A 24,569-nucleotide genomic window follows, 5' to 3' on the forward strand; every position below is an offset into this window, starting at 1 on the left:
ATGTGGGTAGGGGACGGGCCTTCTCTCAAGTATTATTGCACCATATTTTACAAATGCAACGAATGCGCCAGGATGACCACGAATTTTTCTACAACTTTTTTCGCATTACACCGCAGCTCATTGACAAGCTATTGAGCTTTGTCGCAGAGGACCTCACACGGGAGCACCACATTTGAGAAACGCCTGCAGCCTGGAGGACGACTTGGCAATAGCATTGAGGTTTGTAAAGGATAGTTGCCCCTACAGAAATAATGTGCGACTGTAGGAATACAGAAGAAGACCGTTTCTTTGTCATTTAATGTATCATTTATTTTATTTTATTGATTTACATTATACGATGTTAATGCTATGCTACAATGTGTGCTGGGATATTACTTGTAGAGGTAAATAATTCTTTTCGGGACCTAGAAAAAATTATGATATTCTAGCGGTAACGAAAGAATTAAAACATTAAAGAAAATAGAACGGTGTCCGGCTACAGTGACACAGGCAGCATACATCCCAGTGACAGCTGGAGTTCCACCGTCCGTCAGCTAAGCTGACGACAGCGAGTAGGACAGGAGTTAGGACTTCCTTTAGCCGCGTACGGAGGTTCAAATTCAAACCGATATGGCGATAGGCACTAGTGTCAATCAGTGCTATTACTGGTACACCTTCCACATTCATATTGATGAGGTTGTGATGGCCAGCCAGTGTAAGCAGAGGAATTTCGGGTCGAGTCATCGCTGCAGTCTCACCTCTCGGAGCTGGGCCCGTTAGTTTTCTGAGAAACGGCAGGAGTAAGAAGGAGACAGGGACAGATGTGGGCATGGCGAAAGGGAACGGTTTGGTCGTGAGGGACACAGATGTTGAAGCGGTGTCTTCAATGTGTGTCGACGGGCGGGGACTACCAGGCAGGTGCCAGGCATTTCGAAAGCTCAACCAAAGCTGCGAGTTCCAGAAAGTGCGGCCGCACCTTGACGAAAATATTACGGGGAGTAGAGAGGTTTAAACATATTTAGAGGTATTTACAAAGCATTCACTGGCATACAATGTGGAACACAATCCGCGCGACGCCAGCGAACCTTGTCTTCTGTACTGTTCTCAGCTTCATCTCTGGCTGCGCTTGGTAACAATATCTTGCAAGGTAGTAATGGAAGAAAAGTGTTTGCACAAGAAACATGGCATCATCTATGAATTTCTTTTTTTTCCTTCTACACATTTATACATAAACAATTTTAGCATTGAAGTGCAGTTGAAGTGAGCACTTGTGATTTGTGCTTCGTTGTTCCTGTCAACTTTGCGCTGTCTGCCACCACGGAGTCCTATTAACTAGCCCGATCAAATTACCATTTGCCATAGTGGAATGTGCCCGTGTATCGCCTATTGTTTAGTTGGCTCGATGAGACTTCACTGGGGGTCGGTGCACACAACATACTGATCGTGCATGTTGTGCCTGAAGACAACGACAATGACGGTAGAGCTTGTGCAAAGTGCGTGAAGGTTTCAAGAAAGGAAAGAAAATGCAGCCATGAGAAGGAGAAAAAAGAAAAGCTGTCTGGGAACTGACACAGTCGGGTGACCAAGTCTGAGCATCAAGCTTTCGTCTTTGGGTCCACGAGCTCGAGTCAAAGGCTTCACGTGGCCCGTAAGGGCACGTGAAGCCTTTGACTCCACATTTACAAAGCCTTGCATCATCACGGCTCCAATTCCGTTGACAGCCCTCTCACGCCAATGCTCAAACCTTCCAAATGAGCGGGACATCGACCTACTCGCATCGCTAAACTTGTTCGCTGCACCAATAGGTGAGCCCGTGTTGGCACAGACTCTCTGACCGTTTTAATGATGTATCAGTTGCATAAGACTCTTAGGTCTACTTTGATTACCTATATGTAGTTTTGGGTAGCATATGAGTTTGGTGTGTGCATAAGAAAACGTTCAAAACCAGCAAGCAGCATTACTCAAGTTGGTGATATCATCCCTAGCCTTAACAACGATCTTTTGAGTTACCAGAAGCCAAACATTACATATATATTTATCATAAGTGAAAAAAAATTATGCTTTAAATTTATGACTAACCTGTGTTATTATTTCCTGTGCAAATTATTGTACACATAATCTTAACTTGTACTACTCATACCCAAATCATTCCGTTTCACTTATCCAACCTAAAGTTTATTACCAATTTGTTACCATGTGTTCTTTCCTGTTATTTGTTTACCACAGTGCTATGCATTCTCATATTCTATCTATATTGTGTAATTACATTTGTAGAGATTGATGTGTTGAGATTACCTATGCACATGGCCTTCCTGGTAGGACCTCTGATGGCATCAACAGTATTAATAAGTAAATAAACAAATAAATAATATCAAGTACAATAAGCATATGCAACAGAAAGAAACACAGGGATACAACCTGAGTTTTATTAAGCTAAGCTCACGCATTTTAATTTAAAAATTGTGTTATCGGGTATTTTCATGCCTGAGGTATACTGTTTTATTGTTCACTCCAGAATCAATTAATTTTACGTTTACAATTGTAGTGCATCCATTGAATATTTCCCATGAAAAAGATTCAGTTCAAGACAAGTGCCATATCTAGAGTGCTTGTCCCTCTTCTTTTTAGCGCTATTTGTCTCAATCCTGCATTACAGTTGTCAAGTTCTTACCATCGTATATTTCTTCCACCTGGTGAATGATTTCCCACAGTCTTTCATCACTCACATGCTTCAGTGTTGTCTAGAAAGAAAGAAACAACAACTGTAGCATCTATTTGTGCAAAACATTTTTCATTAAAGAACACTGAAATTCAAATGCAGTAAACATGCTAATTCACATAACACATAATGAAATTGAATGTATCCTTAGCCTCAATTATCAAATTATTACTGGAGCACACTGTATGCACGCTTACTTCCTTGTGCAATACCTAAATGTATTTTACTGCATATATTTTATAATGCACTGGCACTAAATTTAGGAGTGTGGAATGCTTGGATATATTTTGGCAAACAAGAATGTCATTGATTGTGAAGTAGTGTTCACAGGCAAAAAACTATTTGCTACAGCTACAAAAATTATTTTTTAAGCTACACCCTTATTCGCAGCACAATGGTCTACTTCCCTTGCAAAGCTCACGCAAAACGAAAATCACTGCATATCGGAACCAATTATGAGCAAAGCTCTCATTTTGATGTTTGCAAAAATGTCTGCACGCTTTGCTCTCATTCTGTTCTCCACGCGTGGATGCTTTTCATGATCACCACCCCCACAATCGGTTTATTCCGCATAGAAGGCTTCACATCCTTTAAAAACTCACTTCACATTAACTGCAACATTCAAGATACATGCAACCTTAAATTGTTAAGTTGAATGCTTATGTAGTTTTTGCCATGCTCTCATCTAAATAAGTTGGCACGTATGTTTGGAATTAACATGCATTGTATGCAATGTGTAAAAGTATCTTGTTTCTTTCGATCAGCAGCAAGTAACACAGCAGTAGAACCAAGGCTTAGCAAAATATACGATCTGGATGGAGACAGGGTTGCTAGCTTGCTAATCTGCTCCCTTAACTTGGCGAGAGAGAAAGAGGTGTCGTAACACGGCTTCCAAAGAACAATGTGCACAGCTCACAACACCGAAGATATTATTGGCCTGACCAATAATGGTGCTGCGATAAATGGCACTCTGGTGACAGCAGCCTTTGTAGTCTTCTCTGCTCAGGCAACAATAGCTGCATTTTCATTTGTTTGGTCGAACTCTGCGTGCTCACGTAGCATGCCGCTCTCGAATTACTGCATGAAACTTCTTCCTTTGTTTGTTTTTGTTTTCTTTTGGGGGGGTGTGGCAATTTTTAAGTGTCAACTAGGAGGCTAACAAAAACTGCAGGTTTAATGCACCGCATTTTCTGGTGTACAAGTCGCTTTTTTTTCCTGAATTTTTCGTCGATGGGTCTTATAGAATAATGCAACTCATAAACAAAAGGACCGACTGGCGGGCTACTTGGTATGGTTCTATTTACACAGTAGTGCAGAAGCACATGGACGACAACAGAAGAAGATAGGACACAGCGCTAACAAATGACAGTTTATTGCACCGTACATATATGTGCGAGAGCAGATATATATATATATATATATATATATATATATGCGCCAGTGGGGCCGACGCTGAAGTAGCGCGGATTTTTAGGTGAAGCGGGGAAAACGAAGAAGACGTTGTTGTTGTAGTTCCCTTGAACGACTGATAAAGTGCGTTTCTTGGCGGTGCTGCTACGCATACTCGTCGATCCCACGTCGTTACACTGGTGGAGGTGCGGGGTATTCTTCATGCTTGGCACCCCTTCGCGGAGCCGACGATCGAGCCCGGAATCGCCATCGCGCATCGAAACACCGGTCCACCGGTTCAGTCGTCGGCTGTTAGGCTTAGCGCCCGAGTCCAGTCCCCTGCAAGAAACTTCGAGAAATCGTTTGCTTCCTACAAATGACATGGCCACCGCCGCTCCATCGCAAGTAACACTACAGAATCCTATGGTCCCGGAGAGCTTTCATGGTGATGCCTTTGAAGACGTCCAAGATTGGCTAGACCAGTTCGAGCGCATCGCCCAGTATAACCACAAGACCAGCTCGGCGGACAAACTCTCGAGTGTCTATTTCTATTTGAAGGACAATGCTCGTACGTGGTACGTAAACCGGGAGAGGAGTTTCGCCACGTGGGACGACTTCCGCACACAGCTGCTAGATACCTTTTCAAGCATCGACAGGAGAGAAAACGCTCAGCGTCTCCTTGAAATCCGCGTTCAGAAGCCCAATGAGAGCGTTACTGTGTTCTCGGAAGACATGGCCCGTGTTTTCCATAGGGCAGACCCAGACATGCCAGAGGAAAGAAAGCTGCGATATCTCTTGCGAGGAGTGAAGGAGCAACTGTTTGCCGGCCTTGTGAGAAATCCACCGACAACAGTGGCACAGTTCACAAAAGAGGCTACAGCCATTGAACGGGCCCTGCATCAACGATACCGCCAGCATGACATGAGCAACTCGGCGGCGAACACTTCCGTACTGGCTGCGAGTAACGACATGTCTCTGCGTGAAGTTGTCCGAGAAGTGGTGCGAGAAGAGCTTCGGCAGATCGTCTTTGTGGTTGCGCCTACGGAACCGACGCCAGCGTTATCGCTTGTTGCTGATGTAGTCCGGGAGGAAGTCCGGCAAGCTTTTTCAGCGCCAGACTGTGGGAACGTACCGCTGCGCCTCACTTATGCGGAGGCTGTTCGCCGTCCACTCAACGCAACTTCAACGCCGTTGACACCCGTAACTACAACACCACCTACGCCACAAACAGAGCCGACATCGTCACCCTCGTCGACTCTACCGACCTCGCCGATCATGCCAGCACAAACAACGCCGTATTTTCGACATGCGCACGCCACTACTTGGCTCCATGGAGAGTTACCGCCGAACTATCAGCGTCGGAAAACCGATTTGTGGCGCACCATCGACCGTCGACCAGTGTGCTACCATTGCGGTGAAGCTGGACACGTCTATAGAGTTTGCCACAAATGGAACAACTATCGCGCCGCTCAACACCCAAGCTTTCCTGCCTACTATGCTTATTCTCCGTACGACGGTCGACGCGCTTTCAACGACGCTCCTGTGAACAGTCAGCCACCAAATACGACGACGCCCCGACCAGGTTCTTCTCCATCTCCGGCGCGCTACAATTCGCCGACTCGTCGCAGTTTTGCCGACGTCACTAGGGGCAGATCGCCTAGCCCTCGACGGGGAAACTAGCCGCAGCGACCTCCGGGGGTGAGGTTGCCAATACTCTAACTGCTCCACATCCCCCGTTATCGACGAACGACGACGTGAAGACTACATTGACGAAAAAGACCCCCAGCAAAACGACGACTACGACGGATAGAAGTACGAAAGACGTAACTGACATCGTCAGCGCCGAGCTCATCGTTTACATTGACGGCCACGAAATAGCCGCTCTGGTTGACACTGGCTCCCATTTTTCAATCCTAAGCTTATAGGTCGCTGACAAATTGAGGAAGTTGAAGACACCATGGCACGGGCCCAAAATAAGAACCACCGGAGGTCAGTTGATGACACCTGTCGGGAAATGCACGGCCCGACTCTTTATCACCGGTTCAACCTTCGTCGTCACCCTCGTCCTCCTTACTGAGTGTTGTAAAGAACTTATATTGGGCATGGATTGCCTACGGGAGTACGGCGCCGTGATTAACATCCGTGACAGAAGCGTCACATTTGCCACGAGTTCGGATAATGTCACCCATGAGAAGCCACAACAACCTCGCTTACGTATTGCCGCGGTCGACATCATACTTTTGCCGCGGAGTTGCTCTCTCGTACAGGTGCGCTGTGACAGCCTGCAAAATGGGACTGGAGTAGCTGAACACATCAGTGCGCTAGCACTGAATTGCGGTGTCTCCATTGCCAGAGCACTTATCAATGTAACCGACGAAAGCGCCGAACTCTTGCTGACGAATTTTAGTAAGGAGCGCCGACACATCGTTAGAGGCACTGCTGACGCCTATTTCGACGAAGTGACAGAAATACAAGACTGCCACTTACGCCACAATCCACGAAGCTGCGCCTATTGTAGACGTTAATCCGACGTTAACGGCCGTTGAGCGGAACCGTCTTCTTGAGCTCATCAATCAGTACCAGGGCTGTTTCTCCTCTGCGTCAAGAGTTGGTCAAACGCCACTTACCAAACACCGCATCATTACTGATGTCGACGCCAGACCCATCCGACAAAACCCTTATCGTGTGGCCCAAAAGGAACGCGAAGCAATACAAGAACAAGTGAAGACGATGCTGGAAGATGGCGTTATTCGACCATCTAATAGTCCTTGGGCATCACCTGTAGTTTTAGTGAAGAAGAAGGACGGTAGGCTGCGCTTCTGCGTCGACTATCGGAAGCTCAATCAGGTCGCAAAGAAGGACGTTTATCCACTGCCACGTATTGATGACTCCTTGGATAGGTTGCGAAACTCGTGCTACTTTTCCTCAATGGACTTGAAAAGCGGTTATTGGCAGATCGAAGTGGATGAAAGAGACCGTGAGAAAACAGCCTTTGTGACGCCTGACGGACTTTATGAATTTCAGGTACTTCCTTTCGGTTTGTGTTCGGCGCCAGCAACATTTCAGCGTCTAATGGACACTGTGCTATCCGGACTCAAATGGCAAACATGCCTGGTGTACTTGGATGACGTGATTGTCCTTTCCGCAACGTTCGACGAACACTTACGAAGGCTGAAAACTGTTTGTGAAGCGATACGCTCTGCCGGTCTCACTTTGAAGCCTGAGAAGTGCCACTTTGGTTTTCTTGAGCTCCAGTTCCTCGGTCACGTCGTCAGTAGCCAAGGAGTCCGACCTGATCCGGATAAAATAGCCGCCGTCGCTAATTTCTCGATTCCATCAGACAAAAAAGCCGTGCGACGGTTTCTGGGACTCTGTGCATATTACCGGCGACTTATTGCCAATTTCTCGCGTATCGCATGGCCGTTAACACAGCTCACCCGAGAAGATATGCCTTTTACTTGGGGCGAAGACCAGCAGTGGGCATTCCACGAGCTCCGGCAATGCATGCAATTGCCTCCCGTATTCGCACACTTCGATGATGAAGCCCCGACGATATTGCATACAGACGCTAGTAATGTCGGTCTAGGGGCGGTGCTAGTACAGTGGTAGGGCGACAGCGAAAAAGTGATTGCTTACGCCAGTAGGACACTATCCCGAGCCGAAGCTAACTACTCCACCACTGAAAAAGAATGTCTCGCAATGGTATGGGCAGTTCTGAAATTTCGTCCGTATTTGTATGGTCGGTCTTTCACCGTCGTTAGTGATCACCATTCCCTCTGCTGGCTCAATAATTTGAAAGATCCTTCCGGCCAGCTCGCACGCTGGAGTCTTCGACTCCAAGAGTTCGACTTTGTTGTTACATAAAAGTCGGGAAAACGGCACGCAGACGCCGACTGCGTTTCCCGGTCTCCTGTTGAGCCGGCAGCACAAGACGATGACGACACGGTTTTTTGGGGATTCGTGGATACTGCCGATCTTTCACGCCAGCAACGGGATGACATTGAATTGCTGCCGCTTATTGATTACCTCGAAGAACGAACCAACAGCGTGCCAAGGCTCTTTGCAAGAGGGGTGGCATCATACTGCTTGCGTCGCAACGTCCTCTACAAGACCTTCTCGCCTAGCGGCAGCAACTACTTACTTGTTGGTCCATCACCGCTTCGACGTGAAACCTTAGACGCCTGCCACAACGAGCCGACTGCTGGGCTCTTCGGCTACACTCGTACATTGGCATGGATTCGGCAGAATTACTACTGACCGACACTTACTGCGGTCGTTAAACGTAACGTTCAGACATGTCTGGATTGCCAGCGTCGTAAACCGCCATCCCTCAAACCAGCCGGCTTACTGCACCTTGTTGACGTACCGGCCCCACCATTTGCACAAGTAGGCGTGGACTTTCTGGGCCCCTTCCCAACCTCTACTATTGGTAATAGATGGATAATTGTTGCCACGGATTATCTCACTAGATATGTCGAGACAAGTGTCCTGCAACGGGCAACAGCAGATGAAGCGGCACGTTTTTTTCTGGAATCCATCGTTTCAAGGCATGGCGCTCCCGCAGTAGTCGTCACGGACCGAGGTATTACGTTCATGGCCCAGTTTTTAGATATCGTTCTACGTCTAAGTGGTACCGCCCACCGGAAGGCAACAGCGTATCACCCTCAAACGAACGGACTGACAGAACGACTCAGTAGGACATTGGCTGATACGATAAGCATGTATGTAGATGTAGAGCATAGGAACTGGGACGAGGTTTTACCTTATGTCACCTTCGCGTACAATACGGCTCGTCAAGAGACCACTCGCAACACGCCCTTCAGTCTCGTATACGGCCGTGAGGTTACAGCAACATTAAACGCAATGCTCCCTCTTGAATTTGACAACCATGAGACGGGTGCTGAAGAGATAACACACCGAGCAGAGGCAGCTAGGCAGCTTGCGCGTCTGCGAATCCACGAACAACAGGACTGCGACGCCAGACGCTACAATCTTCGGCACAGCGCCGTAACATACAACATCGGCGACAAAGTGTGGGTCTGGACACCTATTCGACAGCGTGGGCTCTCTGAAAAGCTCCTACGCAAATACTTCGGGCCCTACATAGTTCTCCGACGCATCAGTGACGTCAACTACGAAGTCGTTCCAGACAACTCGCACTGTTCAAAGCGCCGACGGCATTTACCCGAGGTCGTTCACGTGCTGCGTACGAAGCCGTACTATGAGGACTGCCAAGAATGCGCAGTTCTTTACCGCTGCTTTTCAAGCCTCTATCATCCGGACGATGATCTTTTCTAGAGGGGGAGCAAAGGACACAACTATATTTGGCAGAACCATAATACAGCGGGTATGCGCCAGTGGGGATGACGCTGAAGTAGCGCGGGTTTTTAGGTGAAGCGGGGAAAACGAAGAAGACGTTGTTCTTGTTCTTGAAGACGTTGTCCTTGGACGACTGATAAGGTGCGTTTCTTGGCGGTGCTGCTACGCATACTCGTCGATCCCACATCGTTACATTATATATATATATATATATATATATATATATATATATATATATATATATATATATATATATTGATATTCATATATTTATACATGTATATATATATTGACACGTGTACTTATCTTTATCGGGCGACCACGTTTGGCCGCCTAACAGATGTTATCGCGCAGCGCAGGACGCGCCTGCATGTAAAAGGAGTTTCTGGAATGTTATCGATGGTTCCGTCCACTGTCTTTCACCGCAACTTGTGTAATCTGATTGCATGTATGCGCGACGCGAATAGTGTAGAGCTTTGTGGAAGACACGCGGGTCCCATCGGTTAATCTGGAACATTCGACGACTGATCTATAAAAGCCGACGCGCTTGACCCGCTGATCCGATTTTCGACGATCGCCTACCGTGTTCACCGCTATCGTTGTGCTATAAGTGTAGCCTGTCTTGTGGGCACAGGTTCGCCCAAAAAAGTTAGTTTTGTCGTTTACAGTATTGCTACTGTGTTCTTTTACGTCACTACCACGTGACATCTGGTGGAGGTGCGGGGTAAGTCCGGTCATGAATGGCTATTGTTGCCGTGCAGATTCCAGTCGGCGTGATGAGGTGTCCTCCAGCGGTCCGAATTTGAGGGTCTTCCCATGCGGTCTTAACTTCCCATCGATGGACCTCAAGTCTGGCTATTGACAAATAGAAGTCGACGAAAGAGATCGCGAAAAGACCGCCTTCATCACCCCAGACGGCCTCTACGAGTTCAAGGTTATGCCGTTTGGACAGTGCTCGGCGCCTGCAACATTCCAGCGCGTTATGGACACGGTGTTAGCAGGATTGAAGTGGCAGACCTGTCTTGTTTACATGGATGACGTCGTCGTCTTCGCCGAAAATTTCGACGATCACCTTAGGCGGCTTGCGACAGTACTAGAGGCCACCAAGTCATCAGGGCTGACTCTGAAACCAGAAAAGTGCCGCTTCGCCTACGATGAGCTTCTGTTCCTAGGCCACGTCATCAGAAAGTCTGGAGTCCGCCCCGACCCGCAGAAGACAGCTGTCATCGCAAAGTTCCCGCAGCCCACCGACAAGAAGGCAGTGCGTAGATTTTCTTGGCATGTGTGCCTACTACAGGCGATTTCTCAAGGACTTTTCACGCATCGCTGAGCCGCTGACACAGCTAACTAAATGTGGCGTCGAGTTCAAGTGGGAAACGCCGTAGGCCGACGCATTTCAAGAGCTCAAACAACGCATGCAGTCGCCGCCCATACTTGCGCACTTCGACGAGATCGCCGATACCGAAATCCACACTGACGCCAGTAGCCTAGGCCTCGGTGCCGTCCCAGTCCAGAGAAAAGATGGACATGAACACGTGATAGCTTACACTAGCCGGTCGTTTTCAAAAGCGGAAGGCAATTATTCTACAACGGAAAAGTAATGCCTCGCCATCGTTTGGGCTACAGCGAAATTTCGCCCTTACCTATATGGCAGGCCATTCAAAGTGGTCAGCGACCATCACGCGTTGTGTTGGCTAGCTAACTTAAAGGACCCTTCAGGACGGCTGGCACGGTGGAGTCTCAGACTACAAGAATACGACATGACTGTAACATACAAGTCCGGACGAAAACACTCAGATGCCGATTGCCTATCACGCGCCCCCATTGACCCGCCGCCGCAAGATGACGAGGATGACGACGCCTTCCTTGGAATAATAAGCGCGGAAGACTTCGCCGATCGACAACGAGGGGACCCAGAGCTAAAAGCCCTCGTGGAGTATTTGGAAGGGCACACCGACGTTGTCCCTAGGGCATTTAAGCGTGGATTATCTTCGTTCACGCTTCAAAACAACGTACTCGTGAAGAAAAACTGCTCACCAGTCCGCGCCAACTACCTTCGTATTGTTCCGTCGGCGCTGCGTCCAGAAGAACTGCACGCCCTACACGACGATCCAACCACTGGGCACCTCGGTTTCTCCCGGACGCTGTCAAGAATACAGGAAAGTTATTACTGGCCGCGTCTGACCGTCGACGTCGCCCGTTACGTCAAGACATGCCGAGACTGTCAACGACGCAAGACACCACCGACAAGGCCAGCAGGGTTACTACAGCCGATCGAACCTCCTCGTCGACCATTCGAGCAGATTGGGATCGATTTGTTGGGGCCGTTTCCAACGTCAAAATCCGGGAATTAGTGGATCGTCGTGGCGACGGACTATCTCACCCGCTTCGCTGAAACTAAAGCTCTACCAAAAGGCAGCATAGCCGAAGTGGCGAAATTTTTCGTCGAGAATATCCTGCTGCAACATGGTGCCCCAGAAGTCCTCATCACCGACAGAGGAACGGCTTTTACAGCAGAGCTCACCCAAGCCATTCTGCAAAATAGCCAGACAAGCCACAGGAGGACAGCTGCCTACCATCCGCAAACGAATGGTCTCACGGAGCGCCTGAACAAGACCCTCGCCGACATGCTAGCGATGTACGTCGACGTTGAGCACAAGACGTGGGACGCGGTCCTGCCCTATGTAACCTTCGCTCACAACACGGCGGTGCAAGAAACAACACAGATCACGCCGTTCAAACTGGTCTACGGCAGGAACCCGACGACGACTCTCGATTCCATGCTGCCGCACGTGACCAACGAAGAGAATCTTGACATCGCTACCTATCTGCAGCGCGCCGAAGAAGCCCGACAGCTCGCCCGCCTGCAGATTAAGAACGAGCGGGGCACTGACAGCCGACACTACAACCTCCGACGACGCTTTGTCGAGTACCAGCCCGGCGGCCGTGTTTGGGTATTGACCCCGATACGCCGACGAGGACTGAGTGAGAAACCACTGCGACGCTATGTCGGACCCTACAAGGTCATCTGACGTATTGGCGCACTGGACTATGAGGTCGTGCCAGAGGGAATTTCGCATTCCCAGCGGCGCCGCGCACGATCTGAAGTGGTCCACGTGGCGCGCCTTAAACCCTTTTATGAAGGCTGAGGAACTTCCTTATTTTCTTGTTTTCTTTGCTACGACTGCTTCTTTTGTTATTATTACTTTCGTTTGTTTGCAGCATCGCGTCGATGCTTTTCAAGAGGGGGGTAATGACACGTGCACTTATCTTTATCGGGCGACCACGTTTGGCCGCCTAACAAATGCTATCGCGCAGCGCAGGACGCGCCTGCATGTAAAAGAAGTTTCTGGAATGTTATCGATGGTTCCGTCCACTGTTTTTCACCGCAACTTGTGTAATGTGATTGCATGTATGCGCGACGCGAATAGTGTAGAACTTGGTGGAAGACACGCTGGTCCCATCGGTTAATCTGGAACATTCGACGACTGATCTATAAAAGCCGACGCGCTTGACCAGCTGCTCAGATTTTCGACGATCGCCTACCGTGTTCGCCGCTATCGTTGTGCTATAAGTGTAGCCTGTCTTGTGGGCACAGGTTCGCCCAATAAAAGTTAGTTTTCTCGTTTACAGTATTGCTACTGTGTTCTTCTACGTCACCACCACGTAGTTCCGGGTGGTGACGCAGCAGTTCTGGGTCCGGGTACATATTCACAGTGAAGTAGACGCGCGTATGAAGCGGTTTATTGACGTTGCGGCCGGGGTCCGGCCTTCATCAGAATACATTGAATGCTGTCAGTACAATTAATATACATGTGCTTATCAACCAAATGAAGATACGTTTACATGAAAAACGAATAAAATGGCCGAACAAAATGCATCCGAATCGTTCAAAGAATAGCTGACACGTGTATAGACCGATGGCGATTGCAAACATATAATCTAAAATACAAAGCATAAAAACGGACCGAAATGAATTGTAAAAACCAATCGCCACGTGACAACAAAACGTCGATATGTGCTCAATATGTGCTATGTTATCAAGCAAACACAGACACAGAAAAAGGGGGAATAGCGTCTATGGGTACGTGAATTGGCCCCAACTACGCCAATAGATTTATGGGTCAGCTAGAAGATAAATTTTTGCTAACCAGGACGTTAAAACCTTTTTACTACAAACGTTACATTGACGATGTTTTTTCTGATTTGGCCTCATGTGGAACAGGAACTGCTTTCTTTCATATCTGACTTTAACAATGCCCATCCATCTATATCATTTTCTCACACGTATTCTGCATCTACTATTAACTTCCTTGACGTCAGCGTTTCAGTGCTAAATGATAAACTGTCTACTGCCCTATACAAGAAGCCGACAGATAGCTGTCAATATTTGCACTCCTATAGCAGTCACGTTAAACATTGATAGACCAGCATTCCTTATAGCCAAGCCTTACGTTTTAAAAGAATTTGTTCTGAGCAATCAGAGTTTCAAAAGAATTGTGGTACCCTAAAAAACGCTTTAGCCAAACAAAATTACCCACCACAATTGATTGACGATGCAATAAAACACGCAGACGTGCATGACCGAAGGACGCTTCTTTGCATTAAGAACAAACCGACTCCCTCACCCCAGGCAAATCTTGTCCTAACCCACACTGCGTCAGTCTCAAATGTTTCCCATGTATTAAAGAAACACCACAATATTCTAATGCAAAGTGAACGCCTCAAAAACATATTCTCTGATCCGCCTAAAGCAGTATACCGTAAAGCTAGAAATATTCGAGATATACTAGCATCATCATCTAAGACAGACTGCCCTGATGCCATCGGATACCATCCTTGTCGAAAACCGCGATGTAAAGTATGCCCCTACATGGTCACATCGCAACAGGTTACTAGTACGTCTTCAAACTTTTGTTTAAAAATCAAAGGCGATTTCGACTGACACAAAAAACGTAATATACATGCTTGAATGTACGCTCTGCAAAAAAAGGTACATCGGACAAACAGAAGGGCCTTTCAGATTCCGCTTTAACAATCATAAATCCCACGCTAACACGTTGCCCAACCTGCCCATCTCAAGACACGTACATCTTCCTGACCACTCATTTGATAAACTGAGAGTCACGTTGCTTGAATCTGGATTTCGCTCAAATTATGAGAAGCCCGCGAATCCTTCCTTATCTACAAGTTTGATACCGTCGCGTGTGGTATGAATGAATGTGTAGGAAAATTGAGTTGCCTGTCTTTGTAGCCCATCACTTGGCCCTTCTTCTACTAGTACGTCGATATTCCCCCTTTTTCTGTTTCTTTGTTTGCTTGATAACATAGCACATATTGAGCACATATCGACGTTTTGTTGTCACGTGGCGACTGGTTTTTACAATTCATTTCGGTCCGTTTTTGTGCTTTGTATTTTAGATTATATGCTTGCAATCGCCATCGGTCTATACACGTGTCAGCTATCCTTTGAACGATTCGGATGCATTTTGTTCGCCCATTTTATTCGTTTTGCATGTAAACGTATCTTCATTTGGTTGATAAGCACATGTATATTAACTGTGCTTACACCATGCAATGTATTCTGATGAAGGCCGGACCCCGGCCGAAACGTCAATAAACCGCTTCATACGCGCGTCTACTTCACTGTGAATATTTACCCGGACCCAGAACTGCTCTTTTTTCTGGTATATTGGAACAATGGTTACGGAGAAGACCGCGTTGAAGCAGGTCTACTGGAAGTACCCAAAGAGAGCTCCGTCAGTGACCGTTGTAGGTGACTCCCAAAGGAAGCATATTTACCAGTACTTTGATCCTGCGGTGAACGAAACGCCAGCGTTTGTGGCTTAGTGCGGTGCATCAATCAGTGACGTACCAGCACTATTGGATTTCGTCCGCCAGAACACCACAACAATCGTTCTTCATGTAGGCACCATCGACCTAGCTCGAGTATCAGCCCGAAAAGCTTTCCAAAGTTACTGTGAAGTCATCGATGACATCGCCAAGGAACGTCCTGAAATCACCAGAATTTATGCCACTCTCATACTACCAAGGACCAGGAACCGCCGACGAGGGTACCCCAGCGCCACATTTGTTCGCTGCTTTAACCAAGAAGCGTGTTATTTCAACACCCTGTTGAAACAATTCTGCAGTCGCTCTCGACTAGTATTCTTCCTGGACCGAATGGCTGACCCCGCACCGCGCGCTCGCAGCTGATGGTTTACACCCGAACTTCGAAGGCGTCTCACTCATGGCCTGTCACATTCGGCAACTCTGTTACAAGCCATCCAGTGCTATGTACCATTCTTGGTTAGACAGTGCTCCCAGCAATCTGCCTCAGCACTGCACTAAGGAACCGAGCGTTGAAGGCCCATCTCCTGACCCGGCACTATTGATAGGACAGACAACGAATGGTAGTCCCTCTCAAAAGGAGTCATCACCCCACAATCAAAAGACACAGGTCCATCGCAAGAAGGCTGCTTCAAAGAACCGCAAGAAGGCTGCTTCAAAAAATCGCCCAAAGAACGCCGCAGCGATAGCTCCGTCAGCTGAACAGTCGCCTTCAGCACAGGACGCTACAGGTTCCTCCCCGAAAGGTCCCCGCTACGAGTTTCGCAGAGCCCACACAAAACCCGTGGATGATGCACCGGCAAATTGACTAAAGGCTGTGTCTCTGGGTAACAATATTTCTTACCTCTGTTCGCATGAATTTCTAAGGCTAAGGAAGGTTACAGAAAAAAGAATTCGCAATGCTCTACATATAGATACGCTAAATACCTGCCTAGCTGCGGCTGTTGCACCAAAGGGTCTCCGTATTGTTGTAAAACCCGCTCTGTCGGACATGTCTGAGGGCAATATAGCTAGATCGGATAACATACTAACAAATTCTTCACTACAACTCACCCGTGTCGTGTTAGATCACTACCGTTCTTCCAGTAAGAAATTCATGAACCAAGAAAGTCAAATTGCTGTGAGCTTGAACTTGTCCTCTAGTCAATCCGCCGCGTTAGCGGCATTCGCAACCAAAAAACGGAATGAAATCTACGCAGTGAAAGCCAAGAAACTGTCCCGTGACGGTGTTGTGTGCCCTTCTGGAATCCAGAACAAAGTATTCAACTCTGTCCCTTTTCAAACCAAACCTCTAGAAGTACACTCCGGCACTTCTTCGTCATCCTCTGTTAGTAGGTTTGCTCATCAGGAGCTGAATAATATTGTTAATATTTCGGACATTCAGCTAACAAGTGAGGAGTGCAGTGTTCTACGTCGTGGTCTTAATTTTTGTCCAGCAACAGGTGGACACAATGAATTTCAACTACTGAAAGGTTTGAATAATTTCACCCGTAACTTACGCTTGCGCGAATACTTCCATGACCGCTCCAATTCAAGCGATTCGAAACACGCGTTACCCTCTGGCAAGCACTGGGTGCCTCCCACACAGCGCGATACATTTTTGGACATGTATATCAAAGCACTACGACGAGACGTTCTGCAATTGTATCAAAAACAAGCACCCTTCCGCCGTAATTTGTCCGCCAGCGAAATGAAAGCACTAGATACCTTGTCCTCTCGCAAAGACATCGTCATTAAGCCTGCTGACAAAGGTGGTGCCGTTGTCATAATGAACAAGTCCGATTACGCCGCAGAGGCCCACAGACAGCTAGCAGACGCGACGTTCTATAAACGCCTTGATCATGACCGCACTGGGCCATATAAATCTCTGATCAAAAGCACAGTGCTAGATCTCGTCAAGAAGAAAAAGGTGCCTGACAATGCGGTTCATTCTCCAATTCCACTAAGTCCTGTTGCTGGTCGTTTCTACCTTTTACCTAAAATACATAAGATAAACAACCCAGGCCGTCCCATCATTTCTGGTATAGGTACAATCACAGAAAATTTGTCCAGCTACGTAGATACCCTGATTAGTAATATCCCAGCTACGTTTGCCTCTTACGTAAGAGACACTACCCACTTCCTGTCGGATATAATCGATCTCATTATTCCTCAAGGTTCACTTTTGGTCACACTTGATGTAGCATCTTTGTATACTTACATTCCACATTCTGATGGCATCATGGCAGTCGTCAATTGCTACGAATGTGTATCACCCGAGAAACTCATCGATAGCGACACATTGGCAACTTTGCTAGCCCTTATTTTGGAACTAAATAACTTCGAATTTGAAGGACAGCACTATGTGCAAGTTAGTGGGACGTCTATGGGTACGCGAATTGGCCCGAACTACGCCAATATATTTATGGGTCAGCTAGAAGATAAATTTTTGCTAACCAGGACGTTAAAACCTTTTTAATACAAACGTTACATTGACGATGTTTTTCTGATTTGACCTCATGGGGAACAGGACCTGCTTTCTTTCATATCTGACTTTACCAATGCCCATCCATCTATATCATTTTCTCACACGTATTCTGCATCTACTATTAACTTCCTTGACGTCAGCGTTTCAGTGGTAAATGTTAAACTATCTACTGCCCTATACAAAAGACCGACAGATAGATGTCAATATTTACACTTCGATAGCAGTCACGTTAAACATTGATAGACCAGCATTCCTTATAGCCAAGCCTTACGTTTTAAAAGAATTTGTTCTGAGCAATCAGAGTTTCAAAAGAATTGTGGTACCCTAAAAAACGCTTTAGCCAAACAAAATTACCCACCACAATTAATTGACGATGCAATAAAACACGCAGACGTGCATGACCGAAGGACGCTTCTTTGCATTAAGAACAAACCGACTCCCTCACCCCAGGCAAATCTTGTCCTAACCCACACTGCGTCAGTCTCAAATGTTTCCCATGTATTAAAGAAACACCACAATATTCTAATGCAAAGTGAACGCCTCAAAAACATATTCTCTGATCCGCCTAAAGCAGTATACTGTAAAGCTAGAAATATTCGAGATATACTAGCATCATCATCTAAGACAGACTGCCCTGATGCCATCGGATGCCATCCTTGTCGAAAACCGCGATGTAAAGTATGCCCCTACATGGTCACATCGCAACAGGTTACTAGTACGTCTTCAAACTTTTGTTTAAAAATCAAAGGCGATTTCGACTGTGACACAAAAAACGTAATATACATGCTTGAATGTACGCTCTGCAAAAAAAGGTACATCGGACAAACAGAAGGGCCTTTCAGATTCCGCTTTAACAATCATAAATCCCACGCTAACACGTTGCCCAACCTGCCCATCTCAAGACACGTACATCTTCCTGACCACTCATTTGATAAACTGAGAGTAATGTTGCTTGAATCTGGATTTCGCTCAAATTATGATAGAGAAGCCCGCGAATCCTTCCTTATCTACAAGTTTGATACCGTCGCGTGTGGTATGAATGAATGTGTAGGAAAATGAGTTGCCTGTCTTTGTAGCCCATCACTTGGCCCTTCTTCTACTAGTACGTCGATATTCCCCCTTTTTCTGTTTCTTTGTTTGCTTGATAACATAGCACATATTGAGCACATATCGACGTTTTGTTGTCACGTGGCGACTGGTTTTTACAATTCATTTCGGTCCGTTTTTATGCTTTGTGTTTTAGATTATATGCTTGCAATCGCCATCGGTCTATACACGTGTCAGCTATCCTTTGAACGATTCGGATGCATTTTGTTCGCCCACTTTATTCGTTTTTCATGTAAACGTATCTTCATTTGGTTGATAAGCACATGTATATTAACTGCATGTACTGACACCATGCAATGTATTCTGATGATGGCCGGACCCCGGCCGAAACGTCAATAAACCACTTCATAGGCGCGTCTATATATATATATATATATATATATATATATATATATATATATATATATATATATATTGTCGCGAAGCACTTTGAGCAGGAAGCGTTCGCGACTAGAACGTTGGAGCAGCGAGAGGTAGTGTAGCCGACCGAGCACCGAAACAAGGTTGTTCTTTCTCGTCGTCGTTGTCTCTCTCCTAGCCACAGCCCCACTGCTCCCTATTTTACAGTACAGTTATCTCCCCCGCGGAAAAGGAAGCCGTCCCGGCGACCTACGGGTAGGACAGCACAGGCGGATCATAGTAGGGCTTGAGGCGCTGGGCATGCACAATTTCGCGTCCACGGCGGCGATGATCCAAAGGTAGCTCGAGGGGTTCCACAATATAGTTGACTGGAGACGTTTGTTTGATCACGCGGTATGGGCCTTGGTACTTCGACGCGAGTTTCGGTGACAGTCCGGTGGTAGAGGCTGGAACCCAAAGCCACACTAGCGAGCCAGGAGTATAGGATACAGGAGCATTGGAACTATCTCGATGGTGCTTCTGGCGTTGCTGGTCTGCTGATGTAAATATACGGGAAAGCTTGCGACACTCTTCTGCGTGTGCAGCAGCTTCGGATAGGGTAGTGGTTTCCGTGGAGTCAGGGCGGTACGGAAGGATAGTATCCATTGTGGAAAAAGGTTCGCGTCCGTACAGGAGAAAGAAGGGCGAAAATCCTGTGGTAGTCTGCGTGGCGGTGTTGTAAGCGTAGGTCAGAAAAGGTAGAACATGGTCCCATTTGGTTTGGTTGGATGCAACGTACATGGCCAGCATGTCACCAAGAGTGCGATTAAAGCGCTCGGTCATGCCATTAGTCTGCGGATGATACGCAGTAGTGGTGCGATGAATGATGCGGCATTCTTTGAGGAGAGCCTCGATGACGTCGGAGAGGAAGACGCGGCCTCTGTCACTGAGTAATTCCCTTGGAGCTCCGTGGCGAAGGATGATGTGGCGCAGGAGAAACCAGGCGACGTCACGTGCAGAAGCGCTGGACAAAGGGGAAGTTTCCGCATAGCGCGTAAGATGGTCGATGGCCACGATTACCCAGCGATTGCCATCTGATGTGGTTGGCAGAGGTCCGTAAATGTTGATGCCTACTCGATCAAAAGCACGTGCTGGGCAAGGCAAAGGCTGCAATGGGGCGGTTGAACGACGAGGAGGATCTTTACGGCGTTGGCAAACCAAACAGGAGCGGACATAATGATGGATGAATCGATACATCCCCCGCCAGTAGTAACGAAGGCGTAGACGCGCGTATGTCTTCAGTACCCCTGCATGTGCGCACTGGGGATCGTCGTGGAACGCTGCGCAAATATCCGAACGCAGGTGTCGCGGGATGACAAGCAACCATTTGCGGCCGTCCGGGAGGTAGTTGCGACGGTACAGGAGCCCGTCGCGAATGGAGAAGTGATGTGCTTGGCGACGTAATGCGCGATTGTTAGTGGGTGTTGATGGGCTGGACAAAAAACGCAGCATGGACACAATCCATGGGTCTTTCTTCTGCTCCAGAAGAATGTCCGTGGCAGCAAGGGAAGACTCGGACAATGAGGCTTTCGGGAAGCGAGCCTCGTCTGTTAGTGGCGAACGAGACAAGGCATCCGCATCCGAATGTTTTCGGCCAGAACGATACAGTACGCGAATGTCATACTCCTGCAGTCGAAGGGCCCATCGAGCAAGACGACTGGACGGTTCTTTTAAGGATGACAGCCAGCACAGCGAATGGTGATCAGTTATGACGTCAAACGGGCGGCCATAAAGATACGGACGGAATTTGGTTATGGCCCAAATTATAGCGAGGCATTCCTTTTCTGTGACAGAATAGTTCGATTCAGGTTTAGTGAGTGTACGACTGGCGAAGGCAACGACGTACTCATCGAAGCCGGCCTTTCTCTGAGCGAGAACGGCCCCAAGGCCAACGCCACTGGCATCCGTGTGTATTTCAGTTGGAGCGCTGGGGTCGAAGTGGCGCAGGATTGGTGGTGACGTCAAGAGACGACGCAGCTTTGTGAAGGCGGCATCGCAATCCCGTGACCAGGTTGAAAGGTTGTGGCCACCATGAAGAAGCCGCGTTAAAGGTGCAATTATAGTGGCAAAATTGCGGATGAAACGGCGAAAGTAGGACGCTAATCCAATGAAGCTGCGCAGTTCTTTCAAAGTCGTTGGTCGGGGAAACTGGGCAACAGCTTGTAGTTTCGCCGGATCAGGAAGTACACCTTCTTTCGACACGACATGGCCGAGGATGACCAGCTGCCGGGCAGCGAAGTGGCACTTCTTCAAGTTAAGCTGGAGGCCAGCATCGGCGATGCACTTGAGGACGCGTTCAAGTCGAAGTAAGTGGGAAGGAAAGTCCGGTGAAAAGATAACGATGTCGTCCAGATAACACAGGCATATCTGCCATTTGAGGCCGCGCAAGATGTTGTCCATCATTCTTTCAAATGTGGCAGGCGCATTACACAGGCCAAATGGCATCACGGTGAATTCAAATAAACCGTCAGGTGTGATGAAGGCCGTTTTCGGACGGTCTGACTCAGCCACTGGCACTTGCCAGTACCCGGATCGTAAGTCTAAGGATGAGTAGAATTCAGCGCCTTGGAGACAGTCTAGCGCGTCGTCAATGCGGGGTAGCGGATAAACGTCCTTGCGAGTGATCTTAGTAAGTCGCCGGTAGTCCACGCAAAAGCGAATTGTGCCATCTTTCTTTTTTACCAGCACTACAGGAGAAGCCCAGGGACTGTGCGAAGGTTGTATGACACCGCGTTGGAGCATGTCTGCAACTTGCTCAGCGATCACGCTACGCTCCGTGGCGGATACACGATACGGTCTGTGGCGTAAAGGCGCATGGTTGCCGGTGTCGATGTGATGGACAACAGTGGAAGTACGGCCTAAGCGAGATTGGTGTAGGTCGAATGACGTGCGAAAGCGGTCAAGAAGATGGACGATCTGGGCGTGCTGCGCTGGAGTGAGGTTGGGATCAATACTCTGGTAAAATGTTGGGTCACACGGCGGCGTGGGAGGAGAAACTTGAAGGGCCAGAGCGTCAACCGGAGGAGAAGCCGGGTCGTCAGGCACATCGTAAAGGAAGCGTGGTTCGATTTCGTCGGCATAACCAAGACACTCATTGTGGAGCAGCCTGGCAGGGCAAGGGAACAGGTTCGATACATAAAGTGCGCTCGAACCTTGTCGAATGGCAAGAAGGGCAAAAGGAAGCAAGAAAGGATGGCGGCGAGCAACAAGCGGAGACGGCGTGAAAAGAACTGTGGAGTCGGAAAACCCAATGCAGGAAACGGGTACAAGTGCGGCAGAGTATGGAGGAATCTCGGTGTCGGCGGTGACGAACACACGACTGGAAGTGTCATCAGTATCTTCAAAAACGTTGGTGCTGAATGGCGACAGCGCGAGTTCAGCACGGGCACAATCTATAACGGCATGATGAGAGGACAGAAAGTCCCATCCTAAAATCATGGCATGGGAGCAGCGAGGCAGAACAACGAACTCAATATGGTATAAAGCGCCGCTAATAACAACACGCACGGTACACTTCCCTAAGGGTTCAATCGGCGCAGCGCTAGCTGTACGTAATGAAATGGCTGAATAAGTCGTCGCGACTTTTCTAAGGGTAACACGAAGCTGGTCCGAAATCACTGATATTGCTGCTCCCGTGTCTACAAGCGCATGAACGGCAATGTCTTCTGCATAAACTTCAAGGACGTTCGCAGGAAATAAATGAGGGCTTGAGGAGTTTGCTGAGATCGCAGTTCTTGCCTCTGGAACTGCGGTCCTTAGTTTTCCTCTCGGATAGCTTCAGGACGACGGATAAGCGGCGACAGAGAACGCCGACGGGGAGACGGAGACCGACGGGTATTGAACGGTCGGGAAAGAGGAGACGAGGCTGCGAAGGGCTGAGCGGCAGTAGCAGAACGGGACGGAGAGTCGAAACCGTTACTTTGTGCCCTCGGAGAATCCGAAGGATACCATCCACGCCGGCGGCAAAGCCGTGCTACATGCCCAGGTAGGCCACACGAATAACAGATAGGCCGATTGTCATGGGTGCGCCATGGATTGAGAACAGCGGGCGTAGACTGTTGGAAATATTGGCGAGGTGGGCGCACGGGCTGCTGTGGCGGCCAGTAGCTGCTTGGGGGGGGGCAGGAGAATAAGTTGCAGCTGCTTGCGGAGGTGAGGGAAAGGCGCTGGTAAGTCTGGATTGATTACCTGCAGAAGGAGGCCTTGGATTGGCGACAACGGCAGCGTACGTAAGTGGCACAGGCGTACGAGGCGGCTGATGAGCAAGTGGTACTGCGTTAGCGACTTGCTCCTGTATCAGGTGACGGAGATCTGGAGACAAGCGCGGCTCTGAGGCTGAAGCGACTGGCAGAAGAGAGAGTTGGCGCGCCACCTCTTCTCGGACAAATTGCTTGATGCTGTCGAAAAGGTCTGAAGTGCAAGGAGTAGAAGTGACGCCATCACTCAGAGCTGAAAGCGCGACGTCCGGAGCAAGAGCTCGGCGCGTAGAAAGCCGCTGTTTGCGCAGCTCCTCATAGCTCTGGCAAAGCGTTATGATGTCGTTGACCGTCTGAGGATTCCTTGCCAAGAGCATTTGGAAGGCGTCGTCTTCTATGCCTTTCAAGATGTTCTTGACCTTGCCATCTTCGGTCATATCAGGGTCTATACGCCGGCAGATGTCAACTACATCTTCAATGTAGCTCGTAAAGGTTTCGCCTTTTTGTTGGGCACGACAGCGAAGCTGCTGTTCAGCCCGAAGTTTGCGCACAGCAGGGCGACCGAATACTTCTTGAAGTGCCGTTCGGAATGCTGACCAGGTGGAAAAGTCAGCCTCACGGTTGCGGAACCAAAGATGGGCGACCCCGGAAAGGTAGAAAGGGACGTAGCCAAGCTTGTCAGCATCATACCATTTGTTGTGGGCACTCACTCGGTTGTATGATGACAGCCAGTCCTCTACGTCATGATCGTCAGTTCCATTGAATATGGGTGGATCCCGTTGGCGTGGCGCACCAGGACAGATGACTGGAGGCGGTGCCATGGGTGGCGCGGTAGTGCTAGTCTCCTCAGGCATGGGAGATGTCACAGGGATCGTCCGGCTTTGGAGTTCCAGGTTGGCAAGAAGTCCAGCACCTTCCACCAAATGTCGCGAAGCACTCTGAGCAGGAAGCGTTCGCGACTAGAACGTTGGAGCAGCGAGAGGTAGTGTAGCCGACCGAGCACCGAAACAAGGTTGTTCTTTCTCGTCGTCGTTGTCTCTCTCCTAGCCACAGCCCCACTGCTCCCTATTTTACAGTACAATATATATATATATATACCCAGTTGAAAATGACAACAGAGGTTGTGTTCAGTACTACAGAAATT

General features: G+C 48.3%; 1 protein-coding gene across 4 annotated transcripts in view; it reads right to left on the bottom strand.

The window, feature by feature from the left end:
- The window catches only part of LOC135895964 (tRNA:m(4)X modification enzyme TRM13 homolog), a 409,379-nt gene that overhangs the window by 229,264 nt on the left and 155,546 nt on the right, over positions 1–24,569 (bottom strand). For all 4 annotated transcript variants that reach the window (XM_065424240.1, XM_065424239.1, XM_065424238.1 and 1 more), the window contains one exon: positions 2,651–2,720. In XM_065424240.1, the coding sequence (XP_065280312.1) occupies positions 2,651–2,720 (70 nt within the window). The remainder of the gene's footprint in view (positions 1–2,650; positions 2,721–24,569) is intronic.

Source organism: Dermacentor albipictus, chromosome 7, assembly GCF_038994185.2.
Source record: "Dermacentor albipictus isolate Rhodes 1998 colony chromosome 7, USDA_Dalb.pri_finalv2, whole genome shotgun sequence".
Taxonomy (NCBI): Eukaryota; Metazoa; Arthropoda; class Arachnida; order Ixodida; family Ixodidae; genus Dermacentor; species Dermacentor albipictus.